Raw genomic sequence first — 13,014 nt, 5'->3', positions numbered from 1 at the left:
CTTTGTTGAAGCTGCTTTGGAGTGCGGTCGACTGCGAAAGTGGTGGAATGAAAAACACTGCCAGCGAGTGTGCTTACGAAGTTCCCCATCAATCTGAAAGAAATCTACTTCATTTGAAGAGATGATGGATGCCCATCAAAGTGCACAACGTGAAGAATTTGCTTTGCGCCAGTCAATCTACACCCCTAAAGCGAGCTCAGAAACGTCTCTACGCTCTTGACGACGCCGTGTTGCTTCATCTCCCTTGCGAACCAGCTCATAAGTTCTTGCTCCATGACAAGCGTCTCGTTTCGAGGGCATGAACTTTCATCTGGGACGCGCTTCGGCTTCGGTGCCGTCCTCCCTCCGAGGCGAATCCGCTCTTTTAGTTGCGTGAAGCAGATGCGCAGCTTTTGAGCTAATGGGATCACCTTCTCTCGAATGTGAAAGTTGAAAGTGACGAAAAGCAGGAAGCCGTAACGACTGTCATATTCGACTTCAACCTCGACGGGAATGCCAGGATCCAGCATGCCAGCAGCCCCAGCGCTAAGTGGTGATACCGCATTTCCGGCCATAGCACCTGCTGCACCGGTTGCACCTCGGCTAGTGCGAGCTTTGGGCCGCCACTTACTCGACACGGCTTCAAACATGTCCATAAGTTTGTGTTTCCACGAAACAGGGACGCCCTTCGCGTAGGCTACGCTTCTGCGCGGATGAGCGTGCTCGTCATCGCAGGCTTGAAGACCGAGATCTTTCCAGACGACGCGGCGTACTTCCGACGCGAGTTGGGACACGCTCTCTTGCTTGTCCAGCACGCGCGTCCCGAGGAATAACTCGAAATTATCAATGTCGATGGCTTTGTTCACTTTGATTCGCAGAGTTCGCCGGCCGAACTCCGCTTCATGACTTCGTTTCTTCTTGTAGCGGATTAAAGCGTAGATGCATCCAGCCATCCAGATAATATTCAGCACGAAGAACAGCAAGGGCACGTCGATGATAGTCTTCGCAAAAGCTGCCTCCACCCATTCAGGCATCTCTGCGTTTAAGGTTCCACCGGGAATTCGATCCAGGAGCGTGAACGCGAAGCTGCCTGCAAGGAGCACCTGCACTAACTCGAGCGACGAACCACATTGCTCCACCGCCAGCGAGGAGTCTGCGAGCACCTTGGTGTTGCCTTCGACAGTCTTGAAAATATCTTCGAGCTCGGAGGTGTTGAGCACCTCAGCCATTTGCCGCAAGTTAACAACCTCGTATTTTGCACCGTGCACGAGCTTTTCTAAATCGCGCGCGCGAAGGAGAATGTCGTGGTGCTGCTTCTTCAGGTCGAGGTAGCTGAAGATCGACTCTTCTTCTTCGGACGCGTTCGGTGATTTTGAGGAATCTTCACGAACTCCAGCGACTCTAGCAGATAACCCAGCGTATCTGTGAACTGAAGCAATAAAACCACGACAATAAAAGTGAGTATGGCAAGAACACTGAGAGCCGTTAGCAATAAAAACACGTACAAGAATGAGGTCGTTCGTCGCCTCGTTCAACTTTGCTCGGATCGTGATGAGATGATGCGGGTCTTCTTTTGCACGGAAAATGAGCTCTCGGATATGTTTCAGCAGCTCTTCCAGCACGAAAATGCGCGTGAAGAAGCTACGCAAGAACATCTCGCGACACAGCAACGAGAAGTACGAGATGAAAACTTTCTCGAAGCGCTTGCAGGCTGAGCCGGCGATCAGCATGCCATCTCTCCCGACGATTAGCACGCTGTCCTCACCGATATCGTAGGCACAGTGAATATCGCCCAATACCTGCTTCAGCTCGTTCTCGAAGTCGCCCCGATCCATATATTCCAGCCCGGGCATGAACGGATCAATTTGGTCTGCCATGATCATGTTAAATTTGCCGCGATTCGCAATATCACCGAGGAACACCATGTCCAGCAAACTCGTTTGGTAGGATGATAGCAAGTCATCCATGACCTCGGACGAATCCTGGTGAATATCAACCAGCAAACGCGACAGCAAGTCGACGGAAATACGGTCCGCTCGTTTGTCCAAGATGGCGTCAACCTTGATCCCGTAGAAAATGGTTCCGTCTACGTTGAGATGAATGCCGAAGTTTTCAACTTGCACGATTCCGTCGTCTTCTGGGAAATTAATCTCGGCCTCGAAGTTGATGTATCGCACTGGATCGTAGTCGAGAATACGAACCTCCGTTAACCCCGGAGGCACTTCAAATTGAGTATCCGTGGGGCGATTATCGATAAGGGACGTGAAAAGCCCCCTTGGCATCGATCCATTGACCCCAGCCGCTCATTCAGCGCGACGATTTGGTTTGACCCAAACGGAATCCACTCGCCTACAAGACAAACCGGATTGGCGAGTGCTATCGCTTCCGACAGCGTGTCACGAATATTGGATTGTCCGCTCGCAGCCTCTAAAGCTCGGTGTGCATTCGAGGACAATTGCTGGTACGCCTCGAGGCTTCGAACGCACTGCGGGACAAAGGGGCTGGACACGTACGACACATCTTCCGTCTCGGTCACTCCTGAATATCGGAAGTACCCGATCGACTCTAAAATGAAGCGACCTTCTTCGTTGAACTCGGGTTCTTCTTCATCTGCGCTCTGAATAGCCCCACTTGGAGCACTAGTAAGGTGCTTATCACTGCCCTTGGTGAACATCCATGCCGGCCCACTAGCTTCAATGGTAGTGGAGAGGTCCGGCGGGTCTTTGATCGGTATATAGCGGATTTTCAGAAGTTCACGTCGGTAAGGCTTCGGGGCAAAGATAAAGGCGTCAACATCAGCCTTCAACTCCTTGCTGACCTGGGACAGAAGCTGGAGGCCTCTGAACGACACCTGAAATGCCGTCACGGAGTGATAATCCTTCGTAGAGAGCTTCAGACCATTGATGAGGTTCGCCTCACGCAGATCGTCAATCGCTGACTTGCCGTCTTGGGTAGTGTTAATCCAAATGCGCTTCGGCCGTCCTTCTTGCGCGATGACCATCGCTGCTGGTGCGTAGTCGAAGTTGAGGGATCCTGCAGCGATACCTTCGTACATCAAGACGAGCAGAGGATCTGTCGAATCCAAGACTCCTTGTCCTCCTTCGTGCGAGCACACACTGCATACCTCGACAGCATGTAGAGCAGCATGACATGATCCGTGGGCCATGTCTCCCTCACCGTACGGCCAGTTTCATCGCCTTCTTTCGACAATTCGGGCAGCGTGAAGGTCAATTCATCCGTGTCTCCTCCACCTTCTTCTTCATTGCCATTGGGAGCAGTCTGCTGCGAGGTAACTTCTCCTTCCCTGACAGCATGGCTAGAACCGAATTGTCGAGACATCCGACCACCAACTCGTGGATTACTATCATTTCTCGCCGTGGTTTGTCGACGATACGGCTGAGCGGGTGCAGCAGAGTTGTCGGACTGCTTCACTACTACCGGGCTGGTAGCAGCGTTTGCTTCTTCTCTGGGAGATTTCACTCGGGCTGACGCAGTGCGTGGACTCTGATCCGCCAGCCCTGACTGCTGCGATGGGGGTCGAGGAGACGGCGACGAAGCTGTCCGCTTCATTTCAGCTACAACCGAAGCGTTACCTGTACTACCCGCTACTGTAGCCTTGCTTTCATCACTCGAAAGGCTGGAAGTGCTGCCACCCTGTGACGACGAAGGAGCTTCGCCATTTTCGAGCGAACCAGACGTCGACCCAACAGGAGCAGGTGGGCGAGAGGCCATCAGCTGCTGCCTCGGTGACACGGGGGTTCAGGGGTTTCGAGCTTGGGATCAAACGATAGGCGGGGCTGGTCGAACCGCTGGTGGACGGACTCTGCTGTCTGGGAGATTCCTCGATGAGCTCGTCGAGGTGGGGATCTGGCCTGGAAGAGGGTGATCTCTAGTTGCCATCCATCTGAGAAGATGGCAGCGGGGTGCGAGTCGGAAGGCTGGTTCGGGAATGGCAAGCGACCCTCCCGGCCCAAGGCGTTTCGAGGTCACTTTTGGCAAACCGTTTTCGTTGAAGTTTTGCTACTTTTTCTTGAGATCATAAAGTGGAAGTGGATTTCGAGTAGTTCGGATTTGTTTCGAGTACAAGAATGCCTTTGTCAAAACCCGATTTTTTTTTTTACCATAATCAAACATGTCTCATATTTGATGAATTCCCATTTCGGTCCATTTTGGCATTTCGACACGAAGCAAACGATGGTGACGATCAGTGAGTCGGAGCGCGAGGGGTTCGACGACGTCCTGGGCAGCGGGGGCATCTTCCGCAAGATGCTGACGGTCAACACGGACGGCATCCAAGCAGGTACCGCGTTCGCGCAGGCCCCGTCTCCGGGGACGTTGCCCCCGCCGAGATATCGCTCCGTCCGGTAAAGTATCATCGCTGACTGTTTTGTCGCCTCTCCTTTGCTGCAGAATTCGGAGAGGAAGTGGGCGTCAAGTACTCGACGTGGGTGCTCAAGTCCGGGCAGAAGGTGGCGACCGACGAGACCAGGAAGTTCCGCATCGGAGACGGCGAGGTGATGCCCGGTACGGCGTTTTGACACAATTCCGCTACGAATTGGGATAGTATCCTAGTGGATGCTGCTGTGCTGTTAGCTAACCTTTAGCTATGATGCGACGCAGCACTGGAGCTGGTGGCCAAGATGATGCACGTGGGAGAAACTTGCGAGGTGCGCTGCGACGCCCGCTTCGCCTACGGGGACGTGGGGCTGGAGCCGCACGTGGCTCCCGGCGCCGAGATGAAGCTCGTGGTGGAGCTCTGCCGCGTGGGGAAGAAAATCACGGCCGAGATGAGCTCCCAGGAGCTGATCGTCGAGGCCACGCAGAAGAAGGAGAGCGGCAACCGCTACTTCAAGGAGAAGAACTACGAGCAGGCGGCCAAGCTGTACAAGCGCGCGCTCAAGCTGCTGGAGACGTGGGAGCACTCGGAGGAGGACGCCGCGCAGTGTAAGGAGCTGCTCATCGCGCTGGGCAACAACGTGGGCAACGTGCAGCACAAGCTCAAGCAGTACAAGGAGGCGCGCCAGTCGAGCCTCGAGGTGCTGCAGCTGGACCCGACCAACGTCAAGGCCATGTACCGCATCGGCCAGATCGCGCTGGACCAGAACGAGTTCGATGAGGCCAACATGTTCCTGCGCAAGGCCCTGGAGATCGAGCCGAAGAACGCCAAGGTGCGTCAGCTGCTGGTGCAGCTCAAGAAAAAGAAACGCGACCAGAAGGCGTTAGAGAGGAAGCTGTACTCAAAGCTGGGGGGCAGCACGCCTGCTGACACGGCCGAGACGGGCAAGATCGCTGCGCTGGTGGCTCGAGTTCGGCAAAACCCAGCACTTATCGCCGCTGTAGTCACAGTTATCATCGCGATCCTCATGTACGTGTACATCGGGAAGCCGAACTACGCCATCGAAGACAGCAGCACCACCAGCACCAACGACGTCGAAACAGATTAGGCAAGCAGTATCACTGCTCTGATAATTGCGATACAATGAAAGCAGTATTGAACTACGATGCGTTCTTACCATTTCCATCAGCTACACTACCCCTCTAGTTCTCGAGCACAACACGGTAGCGGACCTTGCCGTCGCGCAGCATCTGGATGCCCTCGTTGGCCTTGCTCATGGGCATCTTCTGGATCACGGGGCGCACGTTCTTCTCCGCCGCCAGCGCCAGCATGTCCTTGACGTCCTGGATGCTGCCGATGTGGCTGCCCACGAACTTGGCGCCCTTCATGACGACCTGGGCGGGCTTGAACTTGACCTCGTCGTTGGGCAGCCCAACCATGATGCACGTGCCGCGCGACGCGAGGAAGCTCAGGAACAATTGGTACGGCATGCCATCGGCATCAGCCGTCACGAGCAGGACGTCGACAGATCCCTCCGCGGCCTTCGCCTGCTCGGGGTCCGAGTAGTTGACGAACTCGTCCGCGCCGAGTGAGCGCACTTCCGCCTCCTTGTTGGCGGATCGCGAGAAGGCCACCACGGCTTCGGCGCCCATGGCCTTGGCGAACTGAATAGCCAGGTGGCCGAGGCCACCGATGCCCACGATGCCCACACGGTCGCCGGGCTTCACTCCCGCCTCCTTGAACGGCGTGAACACCGTCGTGCCGGCACACAGCAGCGGGGCGGCAGCGTCCGACGGGATGCTCTCGGGGATCTTGAAGGCGTAGGCGCCCAGCACGCGCACGTACTCGGCGTAGCCGCCGTAGGTCTTGCTGCCGTCCTTGTACGTGGAGTTGTAGGTGCCCACGAGGCCGGAGCAGTAGGCGTCGGCGCCCTTGGCGCAGTCCTTGCACGGAGCCTTGGGGTCCTTGTTGAGGCAGGCCCAGACCTGCGCGCCGACGCCCACGCGGTCGCCCACCTTGAGCTCTGCGACGTCGGGGCCCGCCTGCGTCACCTCGCCCACGATCTCGTGGCCCACCACGCACGGGTACAGCGTGGGCTTCCAGCCGCTGTCGATCACGTGCAGGTCCGAGCCGCAGATGCCGCAGTGGGAGATCTTGATCTCCACGTCCCCCGGGCCCAGCGGGCGCGACTCGTACTCCCAGGGCTGCACGGGCTCACTCTTGCCGAAGCAGGCGAGCGCCTTGATGGTGCGCGGGGCGGCCGACATGACGCTGCAGGAGTTTTTTTCTGAGTCCCGTGACCCTCGCGTGAGCTCTGGTCCCCTGCCTAAAGTGGTAGCAATTCCGACAGAAACCTGCGAAACCAGATGAAATCAGCGATCGGATTCTACAAGGTTACCTGTCTCGTCTTATTAATGTGGGACACACCGTTTGAAATTAGAAGAAAATCAACGTGTTAGCACATTAAGTGTGCTAACATTAAATTTTAATGTGCTCACACGTTGATTTTCTGCTAGTTATCCTGTTTGGCGCAGATACTTTTCACGCTGGTGGAGGCGCGCGAAATTTGCTCGAAGCAACTTGGTGAGAGTTTCGGCGGGAACGCGACGAGGCCGCTCAAGGTTCGCAATCGCTACGATCAAGGCAAAAGTCTGCAAAGAAACGTCAAACTGGACTGCGCCGAGAGCAGTTCGCGAGATGGCAACGTTACCGTAGGCATTGGGTGCAGGACATTTTCATGGATGAGGACCGAAGTGGAGAAGCGACTGAATTCGGCGATTGTCGACTGGTGGTTTTCGGGCGAGGGAGAGGGTGCTGCAGTACATTCGAGAGGCTACGGAGTCGATCTGCGTGGGCATGTTCATTTTAACACATAAAGGGGCTACATGTACTGATGAGATCATTGAGAAAGCGAAAAGGGACTGAAATTGAGGCTGGTGACGGACCTGGCCCAAGCTTGAGGGACAAGTTTTGAATGCATGATGAAGTGTTTGACGCTGGTATTCAAGTTTTATCACAGTGTGAATCTGTGTCATTGGAAAGTGGCGATATTCGACGGACGGCAGGTGATGTCCTCGTCGCACAACTGGTCCGGTAGTGGACTGAATGGTCCTAACGTCGAGTGCGGATTAATGAGCTACGGTCCTGTCGGCAAGCGCTTTTTTCTTCCTTTTTCTTAAAGATCGTCGGGAGTTAACTTTTTGGTGCATTTTTATAGTAAAATTTCGGCAGCAGATCAAAGAGGCCGAGCGAGACGAGAACGACGAACAGAAATACGAAAACGAGGAGCAGAAAACCGAGGATGCCTCTAAACAACACAGGAGGTCTTTCACGACGTTCTTGTGAGGGGAAAAGGGCGATCTGCGTTCATCGCTCCTGGCAATACCTGTAAATCGCACCCAAAAAGATTGAGGCATAAAAACAATTTTACATCAACGGTGTCACTTGCTGTCCATTGACTGCGCCCGGTACTCAGTCTGCATCAGCCAATGTTTCGTTTCGGATATGGTCGATCCTCACCCCAGACCGGTGAACAAAATTGCAGTGCAATAGGCTCACATTTCGGTCGCGTCATATGCAACTTGCATGACCAAGGGAACGGCCAAAGCCTCGGCTGCCATTAAGCGGCGATCCATTTATGCAAGCACACTCATCTTGCAGAATGCGACACTATGTAGAAGATATTGTCTGTCCTCCACTGGCTGACCGATGGCGCCGCCGTTGGCGGCAGTTCCAAGATTCAGCATCTGTACTACAGCAGCTGCTGAATTTCGGCACGGTCGTGTGGTGACTTTAGATCCTGACAAAAGCACAGCTTCGGTCAAAATCTTGGCTCTCCGGTGTTTACAGGAAATTCCACAGTTAACCGACGCGTGGCAATCGCTGCTTGCATGATATGTTCACTTTTCTGAGTGAAGATCCTCACGCAAGGGGGATCGTTTGACCTCGATAACGTTTCTCCTGTTGACAAGGATTATGCGGGAGAGTATTCATGTCGACGGCGATTATGCAGTTCACGGTATCCAACGTTTCGAACGCACACTTTCACATAGAATACATGTCAACCTCCTTGAACACACGAACGTATTCAGGAGCCCTATGTTCTCTGCAAGCAAGGCTGTAGGCACGCAGGCGGAGGTCTGCAAAAACACAGAGATCCTTGTCTGCGTTGCGTGTGATCAGTCATCTGGTGATCATGATCAACTGGTACATGGATTGGATCAACTTCCCTGTCCACGTCATCGATTAGCTAGGCAGCTTGCCATGCGCAAGCAGCCTCGAACACCACACGCTGATCAGCAAAGCTCACTTTGCAATTTGCCACCTTCGCAGCAGCTATATCCAAGAACAACGATGTCCACCGCCCCGAGAACCGTGCACGCTTACGCCGCCTTTGGCAAGGACGAGGAGATCAAGCCCTGGGAATACCAGTCGCGTCCGCTTGGCCCCGAGGACGTGGAGATCAAGATCTCGCACTGCGGTATCTGCGGCTCGGACCTACACACCATTGAGAGCGGCTGGGGTCCGTCTACCTACCCGTGTGTTGTTGGCCACGAGATCGTTGGTGAGGTCACTCTCGCCGGTGACAAGGTGACGGACTTGAAGGTCGGCGACCGCGTGGGCGTCGGCGCGCAGGTCTGGGCCTGCCTGAACAAGGACCCCGCGACCCCATGCAAGGAGTGCGCCAGCGGCGACGACGCCTACTGCGCGCACAAGGTGTGGACGTACAACGACACCTACAAGAACGACGGTGCTAACTCGTACGGTGGCTACGCCGATTACGTGCGCGTGACTCATGAGTACGCCTTCAAGATCCCGGACAACCTCCCGTCGGACGTGGTCGCACCATTATTGTGCGCCGGTACGACGGTGTTCACGCCGTTGAAGGAGGCTGATGTGAAGCCAGGCAAGCGCGTGGGAGTCGTGGGCATTGGTGGCCTTGGTCACCTGGGCATCCAGTTCGCCAAGGCCATGGGCGCCGATGCGGTGGTGGCCTTCTCCCGCTCGGCCAATAAGGAGGACGAGGTGCGCGCTCTGGGAGCGACGGAGTTTGTTGTGTACACGGACGAGAAGCAGGCCGCTGCTGCGGAGGGGTCAGTTGACGTGTTGCTGATCTGCGCCAACGCTGACAACATGCCGTACACGCTGTTCCTGAGCTTCTTGGCCGTGCGCGGCTCGTGCATCATGGTGGGTCTGCCCAACGACGATGTCAAGTTCAACGCGTTCGGCGTGGTGGGCAAGGGTGCCAAGTTCGTGGGCAGCAACATCGGCAGCATCCAGGACATCAAGGACATGCTGGAGCTGGCGTCCAAGAAGAACGTGCGCGCGGTAGTCCAGAAGCTGCCGATGGCCAAGGTGAACGAGGGCATCAAAATGGTGCGTGACGGCTCGGTTCGCTATCGCGTGGTACTCGAGAACTAAACGTGATTAGGTCACGGAGAATTCGTGTACTACAATACATGCGCCTGAATGAAGTCATGAGCAGCATTAAGCTGTGCAATCAGGGAAAACGAAGGTGCGACATTTTAGGGTATTCATCTCTCGGCCGAGAGCTGACCAAGGGATCGATATTGAAAGAGCTGAGAAGATATGATCAGTCGTTCACTTGGTCGTCTCCTTCGTGCGTGCACGAATCGCGCGAATTCTCTGCTTTTCACTCAGTCGCTGCATGTCATTCTTCAAAATCCCATCTCGCTACCGATCATCATGGCTCGCTCCACTCCCAGCACCCGATCCTCGCTTTCTTCAGCCCGCTCTGGCCCGACTTCGAGCTCTCTTCGTCCCGAGGAAGCCTCGGAAGAGAGGCGCAATGCTCGTCGGGGTTTCTTACAGCTCCAGGAGCTGGAGAGTTTACGCGCGAGCAAGCGCGCGTCATCACTTCGATCCATTGCCTGATAGTGACGAAGATGAAGACGCGGACCACGCCATTTTGGACAACTTCCAGGCGCTTGGGTACCGCGTACTAAGTTTCACCGTCACTTTCACTGCACGAAAATCACGATCTGCCCATTTAATCAGAATCCGATCGTCCAACTCGGAATCTTTCGTATTGTGCTAGCCGTAGTGGAATAAAGGGAGTAGCTGAGCTCGTGTCATCGTCATGGTGCTCTCGATCAGTAGCAGGCGGAAAAGGGAACAAAGGTTGTGCTTGGGCAGCTAGGCCCTACCGTGCAGGGTAGGCAGCTTCTGACCTCGAGGTCTATTGACTGGCTGGCGTACGTTGAAGTGGCTGTGTCGCGCATCACTTTCGCTTTCTTTTTGTATGTCCCGACTTTTAGAAGTGCTGCTTGGTACAGTATCGCAATGTGATTCAAACTATGTGAAGCACAGCTTCAAGGCAGACCTCGGAAAATACAGAATAGTATTGAATTGCAAAGTTTCAAATTCATAATAATAATTTCAATAATTTCATGATCAGTAATACATATTTATTGCAATTATTTTTCTATTGCAAAATGTATGATACTACTACTGTGGAAATCCAATCTGTTACTGCTTTTCCTGTCTCAGTAATAATTGTACTGGAGACCTTGGGGTCCAATAGTACATATTTCCGCACAAAATACAGTAATTGCAATTCAATAATATTTTTTTCCGAGGTCTGCTTCAAGGTGTCCGCTCACAAAGTTCATTCCGGAATCTGCCACGCAGGACTCGGAAGGACCAAGAAGACCAAGCAACTAAGCACCAGCCCATCCACCATGTCGACCGGCCCACGAACCATCCACGCCTACGCCTGCTTCGGCAAGAGCGAGGAGGTGAAGCCCTGGGAGTACCAGTCGCGCCCTCTCGGGCCGGAGGACATCGAGGTCAAGATCTCGCACTGCGGCATCTGCGGCTCGGATCTGCACACCATCGACAGTGGCTGGGGTCCGTCCATCTACCCGTGCGTCGTGGGTCACGAGATCGTTGGTGAGGTCACTCGCCGGTGACATGGTCAAAGGCATCAAGGTCGGCGACCGCGTGGGCGTCGGCGCTCAAGCCTGGGCCTGTCTGAACAAGGACCCCACGGCCCCATGCAAGGAGTGCGCCAGCGGCGACGACGCCTACTGCTCCCGCAAAGTGTGGACGTACGGCGACACGTACCTGAACGACATGGCCATGTCCTACGGCGGATACGCCGACTACATTCGTGTGGCTCACGAGTACGCCTTCAAGATCCCGGACAACCTCCCGTCGGACGTGGTCGCACCATTATTGTGCGCCGGTACGACGGTGTTCACGCCGTTGAAGGAGGCTGATGTGAAGCCAGGCAAGCGCGTGGGTGTCGTGGGCATTGGTGGCCTTGGTCACCTGGGCATCCAGTTCGCCAAGGCCATGGGCGCTGATGCGGTGGTGGCCTTCTCCCGCTCGGCCAATAAGGAGGACGAGGTGCGCGCTCTGGGAGCGACGGAGTTTGTGGTGTACACAGACGAGAAGCAGGCCGCTGCTGCGGAGGGTCAGTTGACGTGTTGCTGATCTGCGCCAACGCTGACAACATGCCGTACACGCTGTTCCTGAGCTTCTTGGCCGTGCGCGGCTCGTGCATCATGGTGGGTCTGCCCAATGACGACATCAAGTTCAACGCGTTTGGTGTGATCGCCAAGGGCGCCAAGTTTGTGGGGAGCAACATCGGCAGCATCCAGGACATCAAGGACATGCTGGAGGTGGCGTCTAAGAAGAACGTGCACGCCGTGATCCAGAAATTGCCCATGAGTAAGGCCAATGTGGGCATCAAGATGGTGCGCGACGGCACGGTTCGCTACCGCGTGGTGCTGGAGAACTAAGGGACGACCAAAGCCGAATCTGGACGGCAGATTCAACGGCGCATCTTGTTAACAATCATCCCTGACACTATCAGCTGGTGGGCACCGTGGCCATATCCGTGAGCATCTTAACTGAGTTGTATCTTTCGCGTTGCTAGTATCATATCAACACCCTGCTTATCTGCACACATCACACGCGGCAACTGAGGCGATCAATGAGGCCGATCATACGAAGCAGTTATCATGCTAGCTCGCTTGCTATGAGTTCATAAGCTGTATGTCGGTGCTTGGAGAATATCCCACCATCCCTTGTCATCCACCAATACGTTTCTCAGTCGGTTCCTGAGTCATAGGTGCAACGCACGAGACAAAATTGCCTGCAATTTTCGGTGTTGTTGTCACACTCATGGCTTTGCTGCTTCATCTGCTGGCAATTCCCTTGATCACCTACCCCAAAACGGTGAAGGCTGTTACGAGTTGTCTTTCGTTTTATCAAGAAGATATGGTGGGACTTACAAACCCGTACAATTGCTCATCCTGGGAAGACTTTTTTATCCTTAGAGAATCTCTAGTTGATCTCCCCACGAAGTACCAGTAGCTGGGCGACGCTAGCGCTTGAAGAGCGCAGAAACATATCCCAGTACCCCCCCTTGACCGAAGTTTCCGCCGCACCTGAAGACGAATCTTCCTCAAGTTCAACGACAGGTTTTGCCGTCGTATCAGCGGATATCCGAACCACTTCATCTTGAATAATACGCTGCATCTCCTCCCTGCACAGTCTTGAAGTCCTTCGGTGAAATCGTGCGACTGAACTCGTTGACAATATTCACAACGCGTAGCTGCATCTCCTTGCTATCAGAGTACGCATGACCGCGGAGCACTGCTCGCAAGCTCCTTCTGCTCGATAGTTGAGCTCGCGACTCGCATCAAGTTGTAGATGTCAACCGCCCTGTT

The 13,014-nt window shown here is 54.6% G+C and overlaps 7 protein-coding genes across 7 annotated transcripts; 4 read left to right on the top strand and 3 right to left on the bottom strand.

Moving 5' to 3' along the window:
* Nucleotides 1–185: 185 nt before the first annotated feature.
* On the bottom strand, nucleotides 186–1,208 carry IUM83_09731 ((+)-neomenthol dehydrogenase; the record flags this gene model as incomplete). The annotated part of the gene is made up of 1 exon (XM_067934186.1): nucleotides 186–1,208. One exon carries the CDS (start codon nucleotides 1,206–1,208, stop codon nucleotides 186–188), a length of 1,023 nt encoding a protein of 340 aa, XP_067799417.1.
* Nucleotides 1,209–1,297: 89 nt separating this feature from the next.
* On the bottom strand, nucleotides 1,298–2,980 carry IUM83_09730 ((+)-neomenthol dehydrogenase; the record flags this gene model as incomplete). Its single annotated transcript, XM_067934185.1, has 3 exons — nucleotides 1,298–1,408; nucleotides 1,485–2,253; nucleotides 2,466–2,980. The coding sequence occupies 3 exons, from the start codon at nucleotides 2,978–2,980 to the stop codon at nucleotides 1,298–1,300; spliced, it is 1,395 nt and encodes a 464-aa protein (XP_067799357.1).
* Nucleotides 2,981–4,173: 1,193 nt separating this feature from the next.
* On the top strand, nucleotides 4,174–5,423 carry IUM83_09729 (Peptidyl-prolyl cis-trans isomerase FKBP8; the record flags this gene model as incomplete). The annotated part of the gene is made up of 3 exons (XM_067934184.1): nucleotides 4,174–4,279; nucleotides 4,390–4,503; nucleotides 4,600–5,423. 3 exons carry the CDS (start codon nucleotides 4,174–4,176, stop codon nucleotides 5,421–5,423), a joined length of 1,044 nt encoding a protein of 347 aa, XP_067799291.1.
* Nucleotides 5,424–5,517: 94 nt separating this feature from the next.
* Nucleotides 5,518–6,582, bottom strand: IUM83_09728 (NADP-dependent alcohol dehydrogenase C 2; the record flags this gene model as incomplete). The annotated part of the gene is made up of 1 exon (XM_067934183.1): nucleotides 5,518–6,582. One exon carries the CDS (start codon nucleotides 6,580–6,582, stop codon nucleotides 5,518–5,520), a length of 1,065 nt encoding a protein of 354 aa, XP_067799229.1.
* Nucleotides 6,583–8,668: 2,086 nt separating this feature from the next.
* Nucleotides 8,669–9,736, top strand: IUM83_09727 (NADP-dependent alcohol dehydrogenase C 2; the record flags this gene model as incomplete). The annotated part of the gene is made up of 1 exon (XM_067934182.1): nucleotides 8,669–9,736. One exon carries the CDS (start codon nucleotides 8,669–8,671, stop codon nucleotides 9,734–9,736), a length of 1,068 nt encoding a protein of 355 aa, XP_067799293.1.
* Nucleotides 9,737–11,016: 1,280 nt separating this feature from the next.
* On the top strand, nucleotides 11,017–11,773 carry IUM83_09726 (putative mannitol dehydrogenase; the record flags this gene model as incomplete). Its single annotated transcript, XM_067934181.1, has 2 exons — nucleotides 11,017–11,185; nucleotides 11,259–11,773. 2 exons carry the CDS (start codon nucleotides 11,017–11,019, stop codon nucleotides 11,771–11,773), a joined length of 684 nt encoding a protein of 227 aa, XP_067799304.1.
* Nucleotides 11,774–11,793: 20 nt separating this feature from the next.
* Nucleotides 11,794–12,081, top strand: IUM83_09725 (NADP-dependent alcohol dehydrogenase C 2; the record flags this gene model as incomplete). Its single annotated transcript, XM_067934180.1, has 1 exon — nucleotides 11,794–12,081. The coding sequence occupies one exon, from the start codon at nucleotides 11,794–11,796 to the stop codon at nucleotides 12,079–12,081; it is 288 nt and encodes a 95-aa protein (XP_067799303.1).
* Nucleotides 12,082–13,014: the final 933 nt, after the last annotated feature.

Source organism: Phytophthora cinnamomi, assembly GCF_018691715.1.
Source record: "Phytophthora cinnamomi strain GKB4 chromosome Unknown Contig5, whole genome shotgun sequence".
Classification (NCBI taxonomy): domain Eukaryota; phylum Oomycota; class Peronosporomycetes; order Peronosporales; family Peronosporaceae; genus Phytophthora; species Phytophthora cinnamomi.
The sequence above is the reverse complement of the archived record's forward strand: the minus strand, read 5'-3'. Positions and strand labels throughout refer to the sequence as shown.